This window comes from Berghia stephanieae, chromosome 3 (assembly GCF_034508935.2).
Source record: "Berghia stephanieae isolate SIO BIC M18660-M18661 chromosome 3, UCSD_Bste_1.3, whole genome shotgun sequence".
In the NCBI taxonomy this organism is placed as follows: Eukaryota; Metazoa; Mollusca; class Gastropoda; order Nudibranchia; family Aeolidiidae; genus Berghia; species Berghia stephanieae.
Genome location: NC_088362.1, coordinates 37,076,884 through 37,101,689, shown reverse-complemented (window position 1 = coordinate 37,101,689; position 24,806 = coordinate 37,076,884). Strand labels below are relative to the sequence as shown.

The 24,806-nt window shown below is 36.5% G+C and overlaps 2 protein-coding genes across 3 annotated transcripts; one reads left to right on the top strand and one right to left on the bottom strand.

Moving 5' to 3' along the window:
• Positions 1-24,806, bottom strand: LOC144967655 (histone-binding protein RBBP4). 2 transcript variants are annotated; one of them, XM_078905175.1, is made up of 13 exons: positions 24,670-24,806; positions 23,875-24,168; positions 22,938-23,111; positions 22,384-22,438; positions 12,581-12,659; positions 11,805-11,897; positions 11,290-11,357; positions 10,341-10,467; positions 4,607-4,684; positions 4,116-4,192; positions 3,596-3,653; positions 1,674-1,784; positions 1-676 (listed from the first exon to the last, which is right to left on the bottom strand). In XM_078905175.1, the coding sequence occupies exons 1-13, from the start codon at positions 24,701-24,703 to the stop codon at positions 608-610; spliced, it is 1,317 nt and encodes a 438-aa protein (XP_078761301.1). In that variant the 5' UTR covers positions 24,704-24,806; the 3' UTR covers positions 1-607. The 2 variants fall into 2 exon arrangements, with proteins under 2 accessions (XP_078761301.1, XP_078761302.1); XM_078905176.1 differs by having other exon boundaries at positions 12,581-12,641.
• Positions 15,166-19,030, top strand: LOC144966894 (uncharacterized). The gene is made up of 2 exons (XM_078903598.1): positions 15,166-17,033; positions 18,882-19,030. Exons 1-2 carry the CDS (start codon positions 16,772-16,774, stop codon positions 19,028-19,030), a joined length of 411 nt encoding a protein of 136 aa, XP_078759724.1. The 5' UTR covers positions 15,166-16,771.

Sequence of the window (24,806 nt, the reverse complement as noted above, 5' to 3'; positions counted from 1 at the left end):
TTCAACTGTAATGATTTATTATTCCAAAGGTTGACAGAGAAAATGAAGTAATGAGCTGCATACAATTATATTACAAATGTATTATCTGCCAAATATTGAATGATCTGAGAGTGACAAACGCATTTACAAATTTGGTTCGAAAGTGGGGCGAAACGTACCACGAAAAAAACATAAAACAATACCAAACATTTAACCACCTCGATCATCCATAAAGTTTTCGAACAAACAACCTAATACCTCGTATTTACAAATAATTCAATTCCACTTGATTTAAACAATGATAATGACAATTAACCCCCCACCCCTTTTCCCCCCAATAAAATGAAATTAAAACATAAACAATGACCAAATGACAGTAATATATAAAAAACTGGGAATGAAAACAAATAAATTAAATATGATAAAAAAAGACAAAACTACAGACAATGCATGAGTAGACAGTGGCTTTACAAATGATGAATTACTGATCTTGGGAAAACATGCGATGTGACTTGAAAACCACTTGTCTTTAAAGTACAAGATGGATATCCGACAGTTTGACGACCAAACAAGAGACGATCAATGGAGCAATGAACACGATTGATGCATCAACAACAAATGATACAATTTAGGCATTTGGCGGCTCCAATTCTTGACCGGTCTGGTCTGGTTCCTCGTCATTGTAGATGTTCTCAGCCTGCCAGAGGAGAAATAAAGTCAAAAGGTTGTTTTGTTTTTGTTTTTAAGGGTTTTACAGCATTTGCAACACATTAAGGTCATATCAGCGCCAGTAAAAAGGAAGAAAATGAGATAGTAAAAAGTTCTAGAATTACAATTATAGCATCCAAGAATAAGGCAGACAAAGGGGAATTGGTTAAAATAGGGAACAGATGTAGATTCCAAGAGCACAATAACAGTGTACTTAGTTTGAGATCACCCAAAAGTATCATCCAGACACAAGCACAGGTCCCTACCTACTAAGAGGAATACACTCAAATGTTTACAAATATATAATGCATAAACAAAACATAGTACAGTGCATAACAGAGAGATGATATACAAGGAAAAAAATATCATCTCCCAAAACTAACTATACATTTGACTGTTTCCCTCCCAGCCAGGGCCAGGACAAAACCAAGTAATCTCATTCCAAAACAAAAGACAGAAAGCATGTTGGAAAACAGACATAGGGGGATAGAAGACACAGTATGTACCTCCCTGCCCACTATGGGAGGTCAGGAACCCCACTCAGAGTCAAAGGGTTGAACAAAAGTGTAAAAAAAAAATATATAAAAAAAACAACTTTCAGAGTGTCAGAGGATAGAAAGTCCCAGCTGGGCAGACGGGAACAAAAAATAGAAAATTCCATCAAGAGAACAGAACAAACCTTTATAAACATGGCAAGAATTACAAATCTGAACACATAAAAAAAAATTTTTTTAATATTTTAGTTCATTGTAAACTGAGGACAAATTAAGGATTCGATAGATTTTGACTCAAAAACGCTGAATAAATATATTGGTTAAACGCCTATTATTTTGCTATAATTTTCTCAATTCTGTACCGTACTTGCATAAAGTTTTCGAGGGAAAATTTTTGTAAAAAATGCAGTAGAGTAAAATATATGATTTTTCATCAACAAAAAATTATTTTTCAAAAGCTGATTTGCTACCAAGAGACTTGGTTCATCTCACCATTTGCCAGACTTGCATGATGTTGTCTTCAGACACAGAGCAGATGACCCAGGGTTCATTGGGATTCCAGGAGAAATCTGAAATCTTGGCTGTGTGCCCACCGTGGATAAACTAGAGAAGTAGAAAGGAACAAACTGTTACTCATACCTTTGTGAGAAAATATTAGTTGATGTTTAAGAATAGCTTTTGAAGTTGTTTTGTTGTATATACGAGGGCTGTTTCAGAAATAACCGAAAAATGCCCATTGCTCAGCAACCAGTGGAGATTTTTTAATTCTGTAAATGACATGACATTCCTTATTTCCTTACGGATATTCCCAGAAATTATGAAGTGCATCATTTTGCACAATGAATTTCTAGACGATTTTAAAGATGGCGGCCCACCTTGAAACTTGGTCAAAGGAGGAAATCAGAGCTGTCATACGTTTTTTGAACGCCAAGTCTGAATCCTACCAAAATTCATAAAGAACTTCAGAGTGTATATGGTGAGCATGTTATAAGCCGTACACAAGTCTATCACTGGTGTAATTTGTTTGAAGCCGGCCATTCCGACTTGACAGACAGGGAAGGGAGAGGGCGTTCGATAACTGCGACGTCAGAAGACAATGTGAAGTGAGTTGATGAGCTAATTCGTCAAGACAGGATGTTGAAACTTCATGAAATCGCAAGCAGTCTTGAAATATCGGAAACTTCTGCCCATAGAATTGTATTTGATGAACTTGGCTACAGAAAAGTCAGCGCAAGATGGGTTCCTAAGCAATTGACAGACAATCATAAAGAACAAAGATTGGACATCTGCAGGGAACTTTTGAGAAGAAGCAAGAGCTCACGCAGGGTTCACGGGCATACTGCCAACGCCAGCGGAGACTTTCTAGGGTACGATGTGACTTTTCTTGACAGCATAGTCACCGGTGATGAGACTTGGTTGCACCATTGCACCCAAGAAACAAAGCAAGATTCGATGACATGGAAACATCCATCCTCACCTGTCGCGAAGAAATTCAAAGTCATGTGGTCAGCAAAGAAAATAATGGAAACTGTTTTCTGGGACAGTCGTGGTGTTATTCTGTTCGAAACCTTACAACATGGAGAAACAATCAATGCTGCAAGGTACTGCCAAACTCTTGACAAGCTTAGGGAGGCCATTGCAGAAAGCGCCCAGGGCAGTTGACCAACGGGGTCATTTTGCAACACTACAACGCTACACCCCACACAGCACGAGTGACGCAAGGTTGGCTAGAGAAATATGGATGGGAGATTTTGCCACACCCACCACACAGTCCAGACCTCGCACCATCTGATTATCACCTCTTTGGGCCACTGAAACGTGAGCTGACAGGAAAGCGCTTTGATGTCGATGAAGAGCTTGTTGACCATGTGCGGAAATGGCTATAAAACCTTGACGGAAATTTCTTCCGAGAGGTATCTATTCCATGGTGCGGCGTTGGCAGAAGTGTGTCGACAGACTTGGCTGTTACGTAGAGAAATGAAGGACGAGTCAAGGTATGAACACGTGCAAGAATTTTGTTGATAGCATAAAAAATGCGGATTTTACAGGCATTTTTCGGTTAATTATGAAAGAGCCCTCGTAGTTCCCAAACTAAATGAGAAAAAGACCAAGAAACCCTCAAATAGGGAAGTTGATATTGGAGCCAACATATAAGTACCTAGGTCATTGACCTCACATATTGAAGCCAACATAATAATAATATTTAGGTCATTGACCCTCCTCCCTCTCCCTTAAAATATAATATCTGACATCAACTGCTCATACTATGAAGGAACTGATCAGACACACAAAATGTGTGTTGATTGACCATCGAGCCTGTGATATGATTTGGACTTACTGAGTGTTACATTTACATCTCTATCACTTCTTTCTTTGCTCAGACACAAAAGTTTTATTAAAACATTTAATCATACCAAGAGTTCAGGGGGTCCATCTTCAGCATCCTCAGGAGACTGGTCTTCTCCAATTTTACTGTAATAATAATATTAATCATCATCATAATAATAATAATAGTAATAACAACAACAATACAGCAACATTTAATTCACACCCCCCCCCCCCCCCCCCCCACCTTTAAACATAAACAAAACAAGCAGCTAACTTTTTGGTACAAAACATTGCGTTAAATAAAAATCTTTAAAAATCAGATAACAATGCAAAACACCCAGCTATAATTTGTGGTCAGAAATTAGGGATACAAAATAATTTGGAGATCAAAATCAAGAAGAAAGCAGCATTTGTTCCATTTTTCTTTCTGAATCAAATAAAAAACCAAAACAAAATGCCATACAAAGCAAATGCAAGGACACCACAGTCGTGTCTTCACCTTCAATAGTCGTCAAATAAGCTTTTGTTTTTTAATTGGGCTTTTTGAAAAGACCTGCACATCGATATTACCTAATATGCAAATTCATTGATAATTAATGAGTCTACCTGAGGTCCCACACGTGGAGACGTCTGTCTGTGCCACTAGAAGCCAAGATTGTTTCATTATGGGGAGACCATTGGACCTAAGAATAAAATAATAATAATAATAATAATAATAATAATAATAATAATAATAATAATAATAATAATAATAATAATAATAATAATAATAATTGTATTGAAAACTTTTTCCTTTTAATTAATTTATATGAGAGTGGCAAATGCCTTAATCAAGAAATCAATTTAAAATGGGTTAGTGGTTTAAAATTTAAAGAATTCATTTTTTCTTTTCGTAATGATAATATTAATTTTAAAATTAAAACTTTATTCCATAAAGAGTGTCATTTTAAAAAGGTTGATATCTAAGAATTCCTGGAGGGTAATATAGAAAAAAAGATAAGTGCTTTCTAGAGAAATAAGTCGTGTTTTATGGTGAGAAAATTGAGGGCTGATTATCTGTCCAAAGGAATAAGGGACACTCATGGCTTATGACATACCTGGAAAATTTCATCCTTGTGAGATTCAAATGAGTGGAGTTTTAATTTCAGATTTCGTAAATCCCACAATGCAACAGTCTGAGGAAAAACAAGACCCCAGAATTATGGAGATATTAAAAACAAGACCCCAGAATAATGGAGAAATTAAAAACAAGACCCCAGAACTATGGAGATATTAAAAACAAGACCCCAGAATTATGGAGATACTAAAAACAAAACCCCAGAATTACGGAGTAAAAAAAAAAAAAAAAAAAACTGGGATGGGCACCGTCTGTAAAATAAAGGACATTCCCTTTATTCATCCCACAGGGGAAATCTTTCTCTAGGGTCTAAGTCAAGGGAAGACTGGAATAACCCAGGCATCAGCCGTAGTGCAACTAGGGCGAAGTGACTTGCTCATGGCCACACACAGCAGTGGCGGGTGATCGAACTTGGTACAAAGCAAAGACTGTACCGCTGAGCCATGCTGCCCCTATATACTGTGTATCATCGTGCCATTTTATACCAAATTACTCCAAAACTTTGTGACACATCATGTGCATGAAAAACAAGACAATAATGAAGCATTAGGAATAGCATTGAGCACAGTATTGCATTAACTTTTCAACTGTATGACTTTTAGGTTGAAGAAGTGTAGTGTGAGTGTGTGCGATGTTTGTGTGTAAGTGTAAGTATGTACTAACGAAAGAGTGAAAATGGAGAGGCTTCGTATGGGAACAAAACATACAATGGACGTATCGGGTACAAACCCTTCGTTAGCACAACAGTACACAAATATATGTGGAAAACAAATAAAATATAATGAAAAATAACTTGTATCATCTGTACTCAATGGTGGTTGCAGTATGAATGAAATGTTAGCGTGGCGTGGGTAGCGGATAGGGTGCCCCATGGGGGTGATCAAATTGATAAGAAAAGGTCAGCATCAGGGAACAGAACCTTCCAGAAAATAATGGAAGATAAAACATATTAGTGGTAGTAGTAGTATTAGTAGTAGTAGTAGTAGTAGTAGTTAGTAGAAGTAGAAAGGTGTGGAACAGTAGGGGGCGAGGTGAAAAAGGAACGGCAGAGGTGGGGGGGTTATTGAGTGATGACTGTCAAATCTTCGAAGGAAATACAATCAGAAAGACGAACGGTTGGATGACGATGTGATAGTGAAGTGGAATATACAGATGGATATAATATAGACAGACAGACAGATAGATAGATAGATAGATAGATAGATAGATAGATAGATATGATAAGATAGACCTGTAAATGAGCTCTATAAAAATTGAAACTCTTCGACAAACTGAAGATTTGATTAATTTTTTTAAAAATAAGGGCATCATTGGAGAGGAGAGTGATAAATACAATACATTAAAATAGTGGGTGTTATTTCTTACTGGAAGTATGACTGCCATAATTTGATGTAGAAGGAATGCTAAATAAGCATGTCATTCATCATATAGGTAAAGATGACTTCATTTCATCACAGTCATATTCCTGCCTCTGGAATTTTTCTGACATAGTCAGAAAAATAATCACCATTATTATCTTTAACTTCTAGCCATGACCAATTGAATTTATCCCTCACATCTTTATCGATGCTTGACAAGTCTGAATTGCGATCCACAAACAGCTCAGCCATTGTGAGAACATAATTAGAATAATGTAGCAATGAGCAAACTTGATTTTCAATCAGTTAATGACAGAAAATAAAACTTAAATAAATATGACTTCTGGCAAATACACTGAATTATTAAGTAGAAGTGAATTATCAAGAAGAAACTTCGGCAGGCGTAGCGGAAAAATTCAAAGAATCGAAATGAAGGTAAATCGCCACAAAACAGCAAACTCACTTGGGCTTGAGCAAAACAATGGCAGAAAACGTCCTGATTTGCACTGGAATTAATTAGGCTACTTACCATTGTTCCTAATAATTAGGTACCCAATCAGTGAAGAAACGGTCAACCAGTTTGTTTACAACGTGAGGCAATCGAAATGTGCTTGTAGCAATCTATCCTAATCTAACTTTCGATTTAAAGGTGTCTCCCATTATCAGATGTTACTTCCGGCATTTTACTTTTTTTTATACTTTTAAAGCCCAGCTTGTAAATGTGGTCAATTTTGGCTTAGATGAAACAGTGAAATTTATTGCTAGGCGGCTCAGTTAAAATTGGCTACCGTTGGGATCACGACAGGTTGGAAAGTGAAAAAATAATTTAACGAAGGCTGTGTGAAATTACACTGGGATGTGTTCAGTCACGCCAATTCTAAAAAGCGCCGCTTAGCCTTGGCAATAAATCCATCGTTAATATGAACAGCTCCCATGAGATATGCGTAGAGTTATGGAACACTCCTAATTACTTTACGGTCATGCGACTACGATTTGTGAATTCCTTCCTTCTTTCTTTCCTTTTCTTAATATTTGAATTTGACAAATTGACTGATTTCAGTTAATTGACTGAGAATTTACAGGTCTAATAAGAAGGGAGAAGAATTTTTTTTTTTTTTTTTTAATTGAATTAAAAAAAAATATATATATATAAAATAAAAATTAATTACTAAATTAAAAAAAAAATTTTTTTTAAATGAGGGGGGGGGGGGGGGGGGGGGGGGGAGTCGGACGGTAGAGAGGGAGAACTGAGAGAGAGAGAGAGAAAGGGGGGGGGGGGGGGGGGGTTGAAAGAGGGCGAGTAAACAGCCGGTTGATAGCTGGGTCTATATTAGACCTGTAAATGAGCTCTATAAAAATTGACTGAAACTCTTCCGACAAACTGAAGATTCAATTATTTTTTTTTAAATAAGGGCATCATTGGAGAGGAGAGTGATAAATACAATATATTAAAATAGTGGGTGTTATTTCTTACTGGAAGTATGACTGCCATAATTTGATGTAGAAGGAATGCTAAATAAGCATGTCATTCATATAGGTAAAGATGACTTCATCAAAGTCATATTCCTGCCTCTGGAATTTTTTTGACATAGAAAAATAATCACCATTATCATCTTTAACTTCTAGCCATGACCAATTGAATTTATTCCTCACATCTTTATCGATGCTCGACAAGTCTGAATTGAATTGCGATCCACGAACAGCTCAGCCATTGTGAGAACATTAGAATAATGTAGCAATGAGCAAACTTGATTTTCAATCAGTAAATGACAGAAAAAAAAAATTAAATAAATATGACTTCAGGCCAATACACTGAATTATTAAGTAGAAGTGAATTATCAAGAAGAAACTTCGGCAGGCGTAGCGGAAAAATTCAAAGAATCGAAATGAAGGTAAATCGCCACAAAACAGCAAGCTCGCTTGGGCTTGAGAAAAACAATGGCAGAAAACGTCCTGATTTGCACAGGAATTAATTAGGCTACTTACCATTGTTCCTTATAATCAGGTACTCAATCAGTGAAGAAACGGTCAGCCAGTTTGTTTACAACGTGAGGCAATCGAAATGTGCTTGTAGCAATCTATCCTAACTTTCGATTTGAAGGTGTCTAAATAACGGACTTCGGCATTCGCAATTTACTTTATCATACTTTTGAGACTCACCAGGTAAATGTGGGCAAGTGTTCAGACACGCCTTTTATAAAAAGCGTCGCTTAGTCCTGGCAATATATACATCGTTAATATAAACGGTCCCCATGAGCTATGCGTAGCGCTGTGGAACACTCCTAATTACTTTACGGTCATGGACTACGATTTGTGAATTCTTTCTTTTTTTATTTATTTCTTTCTTTCTTTCCTTTTTTTAAATATTTGAATTTGACAAATTGACTGATTTCAGTTAACTGACTGAGAATTTACAGGTCTACTATATGTATATAAATGGATAGATAAGTGGATGAGTGGACACAATGAGAGATAGCTAGGAAGGAAGATGACTATGAATTAGTAGATAATCAGTAGATAGATAGATAGATAGGTAGGTAGGTATTTTTTTTTTGTTTGTTTGTTTGTTGCTTTAGGTCTCTTCCAACACAATTGAGGTTATATGAGAGACCGCTGAAACAAAAAAACAAGCAATCTAACAAAAATAGTACAAATGTCAATCAAAATCATAACCTAAAGATATCATAAGCTAAATTATAAATAACCAAGAACAAACAGGCAGAGGATTTACAGGAACAAAAATATCCCTGTCAAAAATACAATCACAAACCAAAGAAGCAGGATAGGCTAGTAAAGAGAAGAAGAAACGACATCACTATCGGATCGTACACCCATGTGAACATCATAGGTATATGATTCAAGGGTGATGCTCCCATCCAACCACCACGAGTGGGTAGAGTTGTAGTTATAGTAGTGTAGTAGTAGTAGTAGTAGTAGTAGTAGTAGTGTAGTAGTAGTAGTAGTAGTGTAGTAGTAGTAGTAGTAGTAGTAGTAGTAGTAGTAGTAGTAGTAGTAGTAGTAGTAGTAGTAGTAGAAATAGTAGTAGTAGTAGAAATAGTAGTAGTAGTAGTAGTAGTAGTAGTAGTAGTAGTAGTAGTAGTAGTAGTAGTAGTAGTAGTAGTAGTAGTAGTAGTAGTAGTAGTAGTAGTAGTAGTAGTAGTGGCAGTTGTTGCACAGCGGGATACGAAGTGGTGGTTAGTGGTGGTCAATCCTGGTGTTGAGTCCGCATGGAGTCAGCGTTCCCAATGACTTGATCAGGTGAATTTCCCTACGCCGGCGGGTGGAAGTGTCCGAATGGCAAAAACTAAGCACACACACACGCACACACTGTACATAGCAGTGGTCCGGCAGATTGAAGTGTCTGCACAGTTCGATATGTCACGCAAGTGCTGCACAAATCTGTCACCCAGCCTCTTTCCGGTCTCACCAATGTAAGCAATCCCACACAGAGAGCACGTCATGGCATAGACTAGATTACAGTCAGTGCAAGTAAACGGCTGCCTGATGTCCCAAATCTTGTCTGGAAAACTGACTCTGTCGTACTCCCACAGGTGCCCACAAGTCTTGCATCGGGGTCGCATACACGATCTGGCTTTAGGTCCATCCCTGGGTATGGGTTCCAGGCGGCTTCTGACAAGGAGATCCCCCAGGCTACGATCCCGTCGATAGGCTACCAACGGGGGTTCTGAGAAAACTCTGTGGGTGTCTTCGCCCGCCTGGAGGCTCCCATAATTGTGTAAGTATGTATGCACATAAAGAAACGTAGTGGTAGTAGAGCAATAGTGTTATAACTCCAACGTCACCTTTCTGGAGTCACGCTATTATTGTTTTCAATCAGCATACTGTGTTATCACCATCAAGTAAGAATGGACTGACGTGGTCGGAGTGGGATTGGTTGGGAAGTGGGTGGGGTAGAAGAGAGGCCACAGAGACAAATAATAGGCTGTTGTGGATTAATGTGGACAAGGGGGTGGGATGGACTGGTGGTGAAGTGGAGAGGGTTTCAGCGAAGATCATGTTTGAGGGGTGTTGAAGGGATACAAGAGAGCACATAGGGTAACACATAGGGTAACAATTGTAACAGGAATTTTGGTCGGTTATCGATTATTTTTTCTTAGGCTATTCCATTATTCTGCAAATTTCTTCTTGGTTTAAAAATAGTTTGAGCATAGTGGCTTTCAGTTTATTGATACTTGATTAGCTAATAGAAATAAAGTAGAAAAAAATTTACATTTTGATTTCTCTTCAGTTTAAACAAGTTTGGTTTAAGCGGTATATACTGTAAATTCCATTATGATTGGAGGTTACAATGAGGAAAGGAATTTATAAAAAAAAGAAAGAGTGACGTTCTCTTACCTTATCAGCCGATCCTGTAGCCAAGATAAATTCACTGTAAGGGTTGAAGGACAAACAGTTCACTTCTGCTGTGTGAGCATCTACTGTGTGACTGGGTTTGTTGGTGTTACAAGATCTGGTGTCCCAGCTGTTCAAAAACAGAGAAAAACAGTTTAAAATCTTTTTTTAAAATTTATATACTAGGCTTTAAACGAGACTGTCAAATCCACCTTTTTTCTATTATTCATCAATACAGAGCTAGCCTTTGACGTGAAGACAGCCATAACAGCAATGCAACAGGATGAAGCTAAAATTATAAAAATGGCCAGCAAGAGAGAATTTAGACATAAATGAACTTGTGTGAACCTTATTATGATTTTTGCACCCAATCAATTAACTTCAGTGAATCAAGTGTACAGAATAAGGGACAGATGGAAGCTGACAACAACTGGAAACAATAGCAATTAATGACAGAGCTGCCAACCCTTCATTTTCCAAAAGTGGAACCAGAAGGTCAGAAAATAGGAATTTGCAACAACAAATAGGAATCTGTCAACAATGGATAATTCTGTATCAAAATTACCACCAACTTTGCCACCAGACAAATAAAGACAGCATTCGGGCACGGCTGGCGAAACTACATATCACATGTATTAGGTAATGGAATGGGGAAGGGGGAAAAGAGTATAATTAATTCTCCTACTTAGCTCTCTTTTGGCAATCATTAAAAAAAAAAAATTCACCCCCCCCCCCCCCTTCTTTCCATCCTCATTATTTTTGAAAATCGGAATTTTAGAGTCAATGGCAGAATAGTGGAAACGGAAGAGCGAAAATATGAAAGATTCTGCCAAAATTGGAAGGGTTGGCAAGTATGTAATTAGATGGAAGCTGTCAACAACTGGAAACAATGGCAATTAATTAGGGGCTGGTCAGTTTTTGTTTTTTTTTTTTCAAAGCGTGCATCACTCACATCATGAGTTTCTGGTCGTCTGCTACAGATCCAAAAAGACTTTCATGAAGCAAATGCCAGGCCACATCCTGTAATGAGACATACATTCGAGTTATTGATATATTGTTTCAATTCTTCCCTAAACTAAGACCATTCCAAACAAAATGTTAGCTACTGCATCTAAATGGTTTTGATAGTAAAAAATATGCTAATGTTAAATATAATGCTTTTTTTTATAATGGAGAAATTGAGCGAATAAAAAAAAACTAAAATTTAGTATTTTTGGTCATTTTAAGTATCAACAAATACACCAATATGATGTAAAACTGAACACATATGAGGCAATGGGTCAAAAGTTTCCATTTCACACAGTGCAAGTCTGGAAAGTTCTAAAACATATCATGTGTTGTGAACCAAAATCCGTTCTATTGGAAAAGAGTGAAAATGGCAAACTATTGAGAAAACTAGTGAATTTCCACCAACAAAAGACTGAAATCTGATACTAAAAATAACACTTCCAAATCGTGATAACCTACCTCAACCACTGATGTGTGTCCTGTGAATATGGTCTGGGCATCGACAATCCTTTCCCGCTGTTGCTTGGCATTAACATCCCACAAGCAAATTGTCTAATGATTTATATTTTGAGGGAACAAAAAAGAAAAATAAGCAGGCGACAAAAGATATGAATATGACATGTAAATATCTTACAATTCATAATTTGTGTGGCTGAAATTGAAATAGTTGCTACTTGCTACCCTTAAAGCAGGACACTAGTCAGTGACACAGGGCAAATACAACCGAATAATAATGGAAAATTAAATTATAAAATATTTGAGGTTGCAGCAAAAGCTCATTTTCCTGATATTCGACATAAAATTACAATTATACTAACTTATTTCTAAAAGCTATAGAAAGATTTCATTTCCCATCATTATTTCCGGATGGAATAATGAAAAATAATTTTTTTAAATGAAGATATGACATCACAAGTATAGCAGAAATGGCTTTTTTAAATGTCAAAAGAAGTGTGAACAGAGTATCAACTTTGTCCACATGTTTTCAACTTTTTGAAGCGCCATTTTAGCACCTATATTGGTGCAGACTCAGTTTTTAAATTGCTTTTTCATCATTCACTCCGGACAAGCTGATAGAAATGAAATCATTCCATTGAAAGAAGAGAAAATGACAACAACACAAGTTGACCTTCTCAGCCAATAATGGGATCAAGGGGCCTCATTCAGACGGATATGTACGATATATGGCAAGTATTGAAACAAACAAATAAACAACGTAACAATCTATTACTCACATGGTCGTCTGATGCACTCAGCAAGTGCCCATTCAGATTGGGGTTCCATGACAGACCATATCTGTAATGAGGTTTACGACTGTTTTAACACAACATGCGGCTAAAATAAATTTCCTCCTATGGATTTGTATCATTTAACATGATTCAGAAAAACTCCTTCACAAGGACAACCAAACATTTGTAGAATGTCATAAATTCCTGAAAAGAGACACTCAATTTCTTTCAATAATAATTTCCATCTGGCTATAAATGCAGAATTGAAGAAACAGAGATGAAACTCGATTACTAAAAGAAAACCAAAGTTGCATCCCTTTCTTTGCTGTCTTGAAGACAGCAAGTTTATAGGTTGGTCAGACATGTTTGATTGCTTAGCGATGAAAGTGAATCATGCTAAAATGGTACACAAAGTAATGAGTCATTTGGATTTATACCGACACCAATACAACTGTAGTAAAAGAGAGGTTGTAGAATGCATTATCTTACAAAGCTAGTACTATCTAGTGTGAATCGTGAATCTACAGTCCACAGAAGTTCCGAATTATCTGACTCCACTTCCGAATGTGAATGACTGACAAGTGACAATCATCAATCGGTGTGTGTGTGATATCTACCCGATTTCAATTCATAAATCAACAGTGATAGAATAAGAATGGCCAATAACTTACCCTTTAAATTATCTCGGTGTCTCTTCAATGATGCCTCCAGGTTAGGGAGACTTTTGGTACCCCTATTAGTTCATTTTACAGTACTTTACCAATAGGGAGACCAAAATCTGGTCCCCCTATTGATTTGACCTCTAGCACATTCACTTTTCTGATTTTAGTTTAAGGTTGTCAACCCAACCGTCAAGGATAAATAATTGTAAATCATAGAATTGAAGATATTTGTTAAACACCACGGTAAGAAGAGTTATGCCTAAATTTTCACGTTGGTCAATAAGGTGACCACCTGAAAAAAGCACAATAGGGGTACCAGTGTCTTCGTCGATATATTTCAATAGTGAGGCACTATATCTTTCCGAAATTTTCTCTAAAATTCTAGAGCATTATATTGATTTTTATAGTTATGAAAAAAAAATAAACAATTGTGTGAAAGTTGATGAACTGTGGAATGAACAAGATATACGAATTATAATCTATTTTTAGAAACAGATGTATCGAATCTTGGCTCGGATACTTTTCGTGGTGACAAAAGACAAGCAAACATATTAGCTCATTTTTTTTGTGAAACATATGTTTAGTCAATTTCGCACAATTCCTACTTTCGTTTTCGTATTTACGGCGCTGATTTTTTCATTTTTCGTCACTTGCTGACTTCCAAACTATGGCATCATGGGGAAGAAGAGACACCGAGATAATTTAAAGGGTAAGTTATTGGCCATTCTTATTCTATCACTGTTGATTTATGAATTGAAATCGGGTAGATATCACACACACACCGATTGATGATTGTCACTTGTCAGTCATTCACATTCGGAAGTGGAGTCAGATAATTCGGGAACTTCTGTGGACTGTAGATTCACGATTCACACTAGATAGTACTAGCTTTGTAAGATCTGTCGTTTACTACTACTACTACTACTAGATCTACTAATACTACTACTACTACTAGGTATTACTACGACGACTACTACTACTTACTACTTTTACTTTTAGCGCTATCCAACTCAACATTTCACGTGTTTATTTTATGGGTTTTTTGAAAAGAATATAAAATATTTTTAACTTAAACCTCTGTCTTTGCATCATGCTTTATGCATACAGTGTGCCATATCACAAAATCATAGTTTAATGTTGAGAATATGCTATTTCTTTTGTACCTTCAGATCAGAGAGATTTGAGCTTTAAAAATCCTGAAAAAATGTCTTGCTGCCAATTCAGACAACCCTTTTGATGTGATTTATGATGTTAATGGTAAGAATGTAATTTGATGAGGAAATGAATAAAATATTTAGGTAAAAAAAATAATAAAAAATTGAGCATTTATATAGAGCAATATCCACTTAACGTGCTCAATGCGCTTTACAAGGGGTCCTTGGTCAACAGCAACATTTAACATGTAGGACGAGACATGAAGCCTGTTAGGCGATATTACAATTTTTCGGACAAAGACAACGCTGTTAACGGCCAGGTACTCATTTTACACCTGAGTACGGTGAGAAAATGTGAGTAAAGAGTCTTTTCCAAGGACTCAACTATGCGCTGAGCGAGGCTCGAACCCAGGACCTTCCGATCCGAAAGCGAGTGTCATACCACTAGACCACATAGCCGCACATAGGTACACATAGTTTGCTTATTTTTGTTTGAGTCATGGTGTGTAATACTAATACAGTCCACTCCGGATAAATGCAACTCGGTTAATCGCAACATTTCCTAAGAAATGGAAATAATTCTATATAAAAGTCACTAGTTAATTGCAATGAACTTCGGTTTTTAAAAAGTGGTAAATTCAAGAAATCAAACAATATATCATGATTAAATTTCATCATGGATGAAATCGTGACAGGTTGAAGAATCGAGAGTGAGCGGGATTTAATGCTACGGTAGTGTGTCACCACTCTATTAGAGTCGAAAGAGGGCGGGGATTTGCAGTATGGGTTTGTGACGTCATCGGTGGCCATTAAATTGAAGAAGGGTGGGGCTGGTCATAATCTTGACAACAGGTTATAAATGACAGTTATAAAATGAGACTGAGCGATATCTTTTGTTTTAGGATTAACAACTGTGCATTGTGACCAACGAGTTTGATGAGAGCTTATTGTCTCTCATCACGGCTAATCTCTTGAACTCTGACAAATGTTGAGAAAAAAAGGGGTGAAACTTCGTCCAATCTGAGTAAGATATCGGCTTGCTTCATAGCTGCTTTTGGTTGACAAATCTACACAGGGCTGCCATATGGTTTTTGTTTCAATGAAATTGCTCTGTATGTGGTGGACTAAGAATAACATGTACTGGTTTGAGTTTACAATAAATGTAAAATGTTGAAATAGTGGACAGGAAACTGAACTTCGGTTAATTGCAACTTCGGTTAATCACAACATTTTCGATGATCCCAAGGTGTTGCGATTATCCGAAGTGGACTGTACCTGAATCTTGAGCGAAAAACTATCATATGGATATGATTATAGACCGATTGGTTTCTGGAATTATATTTCCATCCTCTCTTGCCAACTCTGACATTCTTGAAATTTAAAAGAATATAGCCAAAAGGTTTCGGATTTAATTTTCTTTTTTTCCAAAGGACAATAGTCATAAAGTAAATAATAAAATAAAAATCCTTCTACAGCACAAGATGGCATGATTTTTTGTTTAAGGGTTTAGAGAAAAACTTGCAGATGATAGTCTTCAGCTTTTCTTTGTTTATTTTTATTTTATATAGACTCCAACTCAGAGCTTGAAAGTGATGCAGAACAAAGTTCCATATCGCATGATTAAGTTGTGGTAAGTATGTAAATTGAAACAAAATCATAGCATTTCTATAGTGTTTATCCACAGTTCACACCATGCTCAAAATGCTTCACATCACCATATTTTGTGGTGGACAAAACACAATTGCCACAAAAGATGAGACCTGCAGTCTGTTAGGCGCGATACAATATTTCAGGACAAGGACAACACTGTTTTACACAAGTGGGACCCCCTAGTCTTTTGTTGTTAAAAATTTTCTTTGCAGTGCACTTTGCCAACAATAACACTATTTTAAACCTTCCTCGTTATATTTTGAAGTGATATTCATTGATGAACCATTCACATTTGAAGTCGTTTGTTTTTATTTGACAAAATGTGAAAATGATGCGTTTCCAGGAAAAATGACAATAGCTTCTTTTGATCTCGCATTTTGTCCAAATTCTCTTGCATTGTAATGTTTATCAACTTTTTAAAAAACTATATTGCAGTTGCAAGGTTAAGAAGTTCATATTGTTGCAATGACAACATTTTATATGTCTAGAATCGTAGTGAGATAAAAATTGTTTTGTAGTTGTTGGTCCTTGTGTAGGATTTAGAGAGTTGGTTAAAATCAGTTTATTGAAGCCCTGGTTGGTGTAGCTATATTTATTCATGCACAGTTGAACATATTAAATACTTAGACAATATGTCTGCCTTTCTCAACTCTTTAATTATACTTGCATTATTAACCAGCTAATTGTTTAGTTGGATTATTAAACAATGGCTCTTTGTGTTTATTGTCAACATGAATGAATTGATTGATTTGTCATCTTTTCCACAAAATATACAGGATACCGATTTTGTAGCTGACTCCGAGTCTGATTCCTCTTCGTGCTCTGTGAGGTACCGAATGCTGAGTACATCATTGTCTTTGGAACCTAGTGCTCATTCCCCAACTCAGTCAGAGCCTCATCCACAACTATCACAGACTGAACCTCGTTGCCAGTCCGGGACCCAGGTTCAACCTGAATGCTATACACATGCAAACCAACGTGTTACGTGCAATGGTGAGTCATTTTTTGTCATTCTTCTCCTTTGATATTTGTGGTATCAATTTTAATTTACCCATTCCTTTAAAAATAAAACTCCCCCCCCTCCCCTCCATTGTGCTGCATTTGTGTTATCGCATTTTTTTTCTGTTTTGGCAATGCTGCGTCGCAAAATACGCTACCATTTACATCACAAGCACAAATCCAAATTCGATAGGGTGGACATCTTAGAATCTGAAACCCCAATGTGTGAGTGGTATCAGTGAAACCAGCCATAATAATCTTCATGTTTTTTATTGTTTTTTTTTTGTGTGTGTCTGTAATAGACTTAAATTGCTTGTATTGTAAGTGTTAAAATGGTTTTTTGTTACAACCCATCTATATACTAAAACTGTTTCTTTGTATGTATATAATGCTTAAGGCTTTTTTTCACAGACCAGCTGGAAACATAACGAGTATCAGAATAGGTAACATTTTTATTAATCTTGCAACCTAAACGGTTTATGATGATTGGGAGCATTTAAAGAAAAGCACATTTTCTTTTTGATTTGTCGGTACTAAAATTATACTTTGATACTGTCTGCTGTGCTACAAACCCTTTTGACTTCCAGGTTCAATTCTTTTTTTATTCTAAAATTCTTGGGGTTTCCTTTCAATAACAACTGAGATCATTAAAATTCAGCTCACAACATGATGTGTGTAGATTTGATGAAAACATATGTTCAAGTTGAAAAGCAGTGTTCACGAACTTACTGATTGTTTTTACTAGCATTTATTTTCCTAACTTATCTGTGTCAATTAACAAAGGCAAGACTCAAATATTTTCTATCTGAACAGTGTGTTAGTTATTTCCTGCATATACATGTCATATTTCATTCCCACAAAATATAAATCAGGATTAAGTGGTCTACACACCTCGTTCAGGCAGTTGGGGGGAAGTAAATAAGTCTTTAAGGAAATAATGAAGCGGGTGCTCAACCGGTTTGGAGGACGTTTGATTGATGTCGGCTGTTTGTTCTGCCAGCTGGTGATGTTTTCTCACTCCCTCAATGACAAAGACAGTCATTATTACTATTACTATGAACTATAATCTATTATTACTTTTGTTACTATATTAATTGTTACTTATTGCCGTTACTGTTATTATTAATATTATTATGATATTGCCTTCATTGCATTCAATTACTATTATTGATATAACTAATTTCTGATTGTTGTAAATAGTTTATGTGAATGGAATTTTGTCGAATGGCCAAGGGCCTACAATAAACTTAAATGAAACTTAAATGAAATGTTAATCTTTGGATAGGACTTGGGTTTATTCTTGATTACTTTTCCGCCTGGGTCGAGTGAAGCAATTGGAGTAAATTTTGTTGCTCAATGTAAAAAACATGACGCTAACCATTCGGCTGATACTGATACCTCCAAGGGGTGGTTGGGGGAAAACGTAAAATTCTTTTGACATTCTGTCTGGTTATTCGCTGAAACAAAGGACAATCTATTTATTCAGATGAGACTTCATTGTGTTGCGATTTATGTTCATATTTTGATTATAATGAAGAGGGAACCCTGAACCCAGTGAAGTGGGTGGATTGATCTATTTATTTCTATTTCAAAACAAAAATATGGCGTCTTTTCGCTTGATTTGTTATGTGGCAGAAGTCTCCACAAATCTAACATACCTCTTCCAAAGGAATAGATGGTAGAAAAGAAAAAGGAATGATGACAGTTACTTGTCCAGGATTTAAACATTTGGAATGCTATTCCTCTCTACCGCTGTCATGTAGCTGATGTGCATACGATCTGTCTATTGATTTATTTTCAGAGTTCATAGCATGATGTGCTTTATTTTCTCCTTTTTTTCAGAGAAATACAAAAAGCCAAGGAGACCCTGTCCATACTGTGGACAGTTGCAAACAAAACTCTCAAGGCATTTGATGAGGAAACACAAGGATGAGACAGGAGTTACAGAGGCCATGAAACAGCCTGGAAAGGAAAGGAAAAGAACAATCTAAAGAAACATTGCATTTTTTATTCAAACATTAGAAACAATTCAATTGTTATGCGTGAGAGAGCAAAAGGGTCACATGAAGTTGTTATGTGTGCTGGCTGTAAGGGGTTTTACTCTGGACGTAGGGTTTATGAACAAAAAAAGAAATGTAGTACTGAGCATGCTCTGTGTACTGGGGTTGTAAAATTTTATCCTGTGGCTCCCAATGCAAGTAAAGAAATAAAGGAGAATATTCTTGACAAATTTCGGAATGATGAAGTGGGAAATTTGTGTCGATCAGACAAAGCTATAGTAATGTTAGGAACAAAATTGTGGAGTAAAAGTTCAAAGAAGGAGAGAAAAGTTATAATGAGTGATTTACGCATCTTAGGAAATTTGATTTTAAAAACTAGGAAAAGAACAAATCAACCTTCTTTCTCTGGAGAGGACGTGGTGAAGCGTTGTAACTTTAACTTTAATGAAATATCACAAACAATTTCTGAAATGACTTTGAAAGAGGATGGGACATTGAAAGCAGGCTTGAAGCTTTCAATTGGATTTATATTGAAAAAGTTAATTTCTTAAAAGGGGAATAAATAATGCAAAACAAAATGGGAGAATCTGCAAAGATAGATTTGTTCAAAGCTGTCCAGAATAATAATAATAATTAATAATGATAAAAAATGCAGCAACGACAGCTTAGAGCTGCATAAAATGCTTAAGAATTATTTTTTTGCATTAAACATTATTTAAACGATTTTCAACACTTTTGCTTCACAGTTTATGCTTTTTAACAAATGCAATTAAGCAACTTACCAGCAACAACATATTGGTTTGTTACCATTTGAGGGTTTTATCAGTAAAACTGTTTCTATCCTTTTATGTTGCACTGTACACATAACAAACTTCATCAAAGTTTCTTTTGCTTTTATTTGGTGACTAAAGACTTATATGTGATACAGTGGATGAATGTTTGTGATGGCTTTTGGAACTGAAATAAACCTGCAATATGATTTGTAAACTTGTATCGTTGTGTATCATTTTTCGGTCAAATGTAAATGTAATTTTACACGAGCTTTGATGTATCACAAAACCCTTAATGCGCTCGACGTGCAGCTGGTAGTACATTTATTTGGACACGAACAACGTTGTTACAGTTCAGTAACTTACTCCAATTAACACAAGTGAGACTGTAAATGAGACTTTTACAATGACTCCGCATCGCCACAAATATGGATTCGAACCCTGTCAACTCAGGCGTCAGACGAACTGTCTACCCCAAGACCACGAAACCAAAGCAAACATTGTGTAAAGTGAATTATATGTTGATTGAAGCCGTTCATTGTGTCCATCAGATCTGCTGTCCTATCCATCCAACTCCATTCACTGGGTGGGGTTCCCGACCTCCCATATACTTCTATCCCCTATGTCTGTTTTCCAACTTGTTTTCTGTATTTGTCTTGGAATGGGATTACTTGGTTTTGTCCAGGCCCTGGCTGGGAGGGAAACAGTCAAATGTATAGTTTTGGGAGATGATATTTTTTTTCCTTGTAAATCATCTCTGTTATGCACTTTATTGTTTTGTTTACATGTTATATATATGCTTTGTAAACATTTGAGTGTATCCCTCTTTGTTGGGACCTGTGCTTGTGTCTAAATGAGACTTCTAGGTGATCTCAAACTAAGTACTTTGATAGTGTGCTCTTGGAATCTACTGTTTCCTATTTGAAACAAATCCCCTTTGCCTTACTTTTTCTTGGGTGCTCTAATTGTAGTTCCAGAACTTTTTACTATCCCATTTTCTTCCTTTTTACTGGCGCTGATATGACCTTAATGTGTTGCAAGCGCCTTAAAACCCTTAAAAACAAAACAAACCAAGTCCATTCAGTGGTATACAACAACAACAAATCAACTCTCTGTTCTTAACCTGGGTCGTCAGGCTTCTAAAGGGGTCGGGGACTGCAAAAACAATGGCGCACGGAGCAACTGGGAATATTTTTTGCCGTGTTTGAGCCCAGGTTATTTCCCTGAGCGCCCCCTTCGGAGGGATGAGTTAGTGAATGCATTGCTCGGCCATTTCACTCTACTCACACTGGGATAAGTTTCAACACTATGGCCATGAAGCTCTTAAGGACTTACTTTGTTTTAGTAAATTTGGCGGTAGCTCACTTGAAATTGCACTCTTAGGTATACACATATATAAACATATACCGGGCTCCCTAAAAGGGGTTTTTAATGTGGTCTCCCTAAAAACATGTTTTTACCAAATGTCTCCTTAAAGCTACAGAAACACTTAGTAAAACAGTAGGGGGACCGAGTAATTTTCTATATACCATTGTGATCATCAAGCATCAGAATTGTGTTCATAAATCATTGTAGGGAATCAAACTCTACTACTTTGAACACAGATTGAACAGTTTAATCCATTTGAACAAGACATATGCTTGGTCCTCCCATTGGTGCATTTCACAGTGGTCACCTTAACAGTGGATTGATACTTATATATATATATATGTATATATATATATAATATATATATATATATATATATATATATATATATATTATATATATATATATATATATATATATATATATATAATATATATATATATATATATATATATATATATATAGAGAATGAGAGAGAGAGAGAGAGAGAGAGAGAGAGAGAGAGAGAGGAGAGGGAGAGGGAGAGGGAGGGAGGGAGGGAGGGAGGGAGAGGGGAGGAGAGAGAGAGGAGGGGAGAGAGAGAGAGAGAGAGAGAGAGAGAGAGAGAGAGAGAGAGAGAGAGAGAGAGAGAGAGAGAGAGAGAGAGAGAGAGAGAATGGCAGCTATCAACAAATTACGCTGCTGAAGAATAGTTTGCCATTCCATCTTGAATAATATAGTAGCAAAAACTTACTAACATACCTTACAGTATTAGCTTTTTATAATTATTTCAAAAAATGGAAATCTAGCTTGAATCATACTAACACTTGAGTACTATTTCAAGGCCCAAGGAGCTGGAATTGATCACAATTTGTGTGGCTGAAATTGAAATAGTTGCTACTTGCTACCTCTAAAGCAGGACACTCGTCAGTGGCACAGGGCAAATGCAACCGAATAATAAATATTATTATATTAGTTGAGCACTCTTCCATATCACAAGGAAGTGCTCAGAGCGCTTATCAAATACCAAATCAAATATGAATACTCAGTCACCCAACAATTGTAGGAAAAAAACTGCCAGTAAATCCCTTGAGAGCAGCATATTTGCAGCAAAACAAGAGGTCAAATTATGTCATTTTGTTTGATATTTGGGTGTTCTAAAAAAAAAAGGACCAGTCAGCTTGAAATGGAAATTGTCAAACAAAATAACTAAAAAATTGAACGTACCCTTCTTTCTGGTGACCTTTCAATCGTAGTTCAGGGGTGCACTCCCCACTTGGATCTACAAGTAAAAGCATAAAGAGAGAACAACACACTTAGAAATAAAAAAAATAAGTTCTGGATCAGGTTTACTTTTTATTCTTCATGAATATATGAATAAAGAGATCCATGAAATTATACAAATCTCTATCACAGTAGTCTGAGGGAAGATCAAAACATCTACCTCTAAAACTCTAAATGCAAATAGTGAAAATTAATGAGGAAAAAAAAAATAAACTATAACAAAAAACAAAAAGCATATGTTTCCATTCATCCTGAGCTTAAAAGCTAATATCATGATTGCTAATTCAAGAGGCAAAACTTTACTGAACTTTTACGCAAACACATAGACTGAACCCTAACCGAAAGCTGAACATACTGAGGGTTTATAATATACTGAATTCCGTAAATATACTGAAAATTGGCAACCTTGTAATTGTAATATACTTTCCATTTTATTTGTGTTCTCTAGTGAGATCCTTTTAAGAAGGAATTCTTTATTGAGAGTTGAAATTTCATACCTGGTTTGGAGGGATGTTTGGTGTAATCAAAGACAAGGACATCACTTGATGGGGTCTTGGTAGCGATGATGCAGGGATTCTGTGGCATGTAACGTGCTCTGTTCACTTCTCCTTCGTGATTTATTTTGATTTCGATCTCAATTTTACCACTCACTGAACCAAAACCACCAAACTCTGCAATGGATGAAATGAATAGAAAATGAATATTGTGAAGATTCAGCCCACATCTGCCATACATTGACAAATGCCTTGTTTCCTTTTGCCTAAAAAAAAATTCACCACAATTGTAGACAAAATAATACGACTCTCAACTTGTCAAAAACAGTGACTTCAAAATTCAAAGAAATAAGATTTTCCAGGATTTTTAAAGATGCTTAAAATTAAAAACATGATAATTTGGGTAAACGTGTGGCAGTTGGCAGCTCTACTGATAGAGAGGGATAGACGATAACCTTTCCAACCTACAAGGGAAAGCCAGGGCCGCTAATCATCATTTCTATCTCTTGCTTTTTCATGTGAGAAGTATTTCTAAATTCCATTTAATTGTTGATCCTGTCCGGTCCTAGTAGGAAATCCCTATTGTAGTAACTACCGTGATTGCCAGAACTCGGTATTCTGACTGTAGGCCTCCATGGCTAGGATGGGTCCAGATGGCCGGTGATCACGGAATTACTAAGTTAAAACTAGATATAAAATAGATAAAGTTAAAGAATAAAAATATAGCTTACCCTGAACTTAGGCGGTAGTGGTAGATAGAATATGAGAGAATGAGAGTAAGAGAATGAGTCGAGAGGCCCCCTAGGCTTTTATATGAGCCGGGTTAGCTCGGGACGAGGCAGAGCGGAAGTAGGAATGACCACTGCTATGGTCACTGTAGCCGTATGATTGTTTACGGCTAGAGATCCCTACACTATATTATATGTGCTCTACAACCCACCTCCTTTATCACTGTCATAATGTGAAGCATCAAACTGGGCATTGTCATTTGGTAATTGGACACTAGCGATCAATAAATGATTCTGTTCGTCGGAGGTGTGTGTGCCAAGAATAAGTCTGTGTAGCGAGTAGTCCTTTCCTTCTGGTCTTGTCACGTCAGCAAGCCACTGTGCTGTCAAACTTGGCCATTCCAGGGCATGAGTCATGACGAGGTCATAAAGAAAAGGTGTATTCTTCTTCCATATTTTGTACTCTTCATTAATCACCCTCTCCTCAGCAGCCTCATCAAAATTTTCTGCAGAATAAATAATCATAAAATTAAAATCATAAAATATTAATATGTAGTATAGCCTATATAGATAAAGACTAAACTCTTAATAATTAATGGCACCCTAGCAAATAATATTTATTTCATCGTGATTCTTTAACTTCATTTTCATTCTCTATGACTATGACTCTTACTCTTATGTATTTCCTTCTTATCTTTCACTTCACTTCACAACAGCTCAGAGCAGGTCAGCTCTGTCAGTAATGTTTTTTGTGACAATTCTATACAGGACAAAATATTGTGGAAAGATTGCACGTCACAAGAGGACCCACCAATCATTAGAAGCACCCAGACTCTTATTTATGGGGAATGTTCTTCCTTCTTCATCCTCCGGCCTCAGACTCAGACTCGGGTTCTTTGTTGTGTTGTATGTAGTGTGAGAGTGAGAGTGAGAGTACAAGGTTAAATCAAAGGTAATTAACAAATACAAAAGCTTTTGTTATGGTGAGCAATAGTAAAAGTCAATACCTTGTTCCATTTTTCCAGCTTCCTTTTCCGTCATTATCAATGGAAAAAAATAACGCCGACTGCTGTTGTGAGCGGAGTGAGTGGTAGGGCTCGCGCCAACTGAAGAGAAAAATATGGCTACTGCGTACAGAGTTATC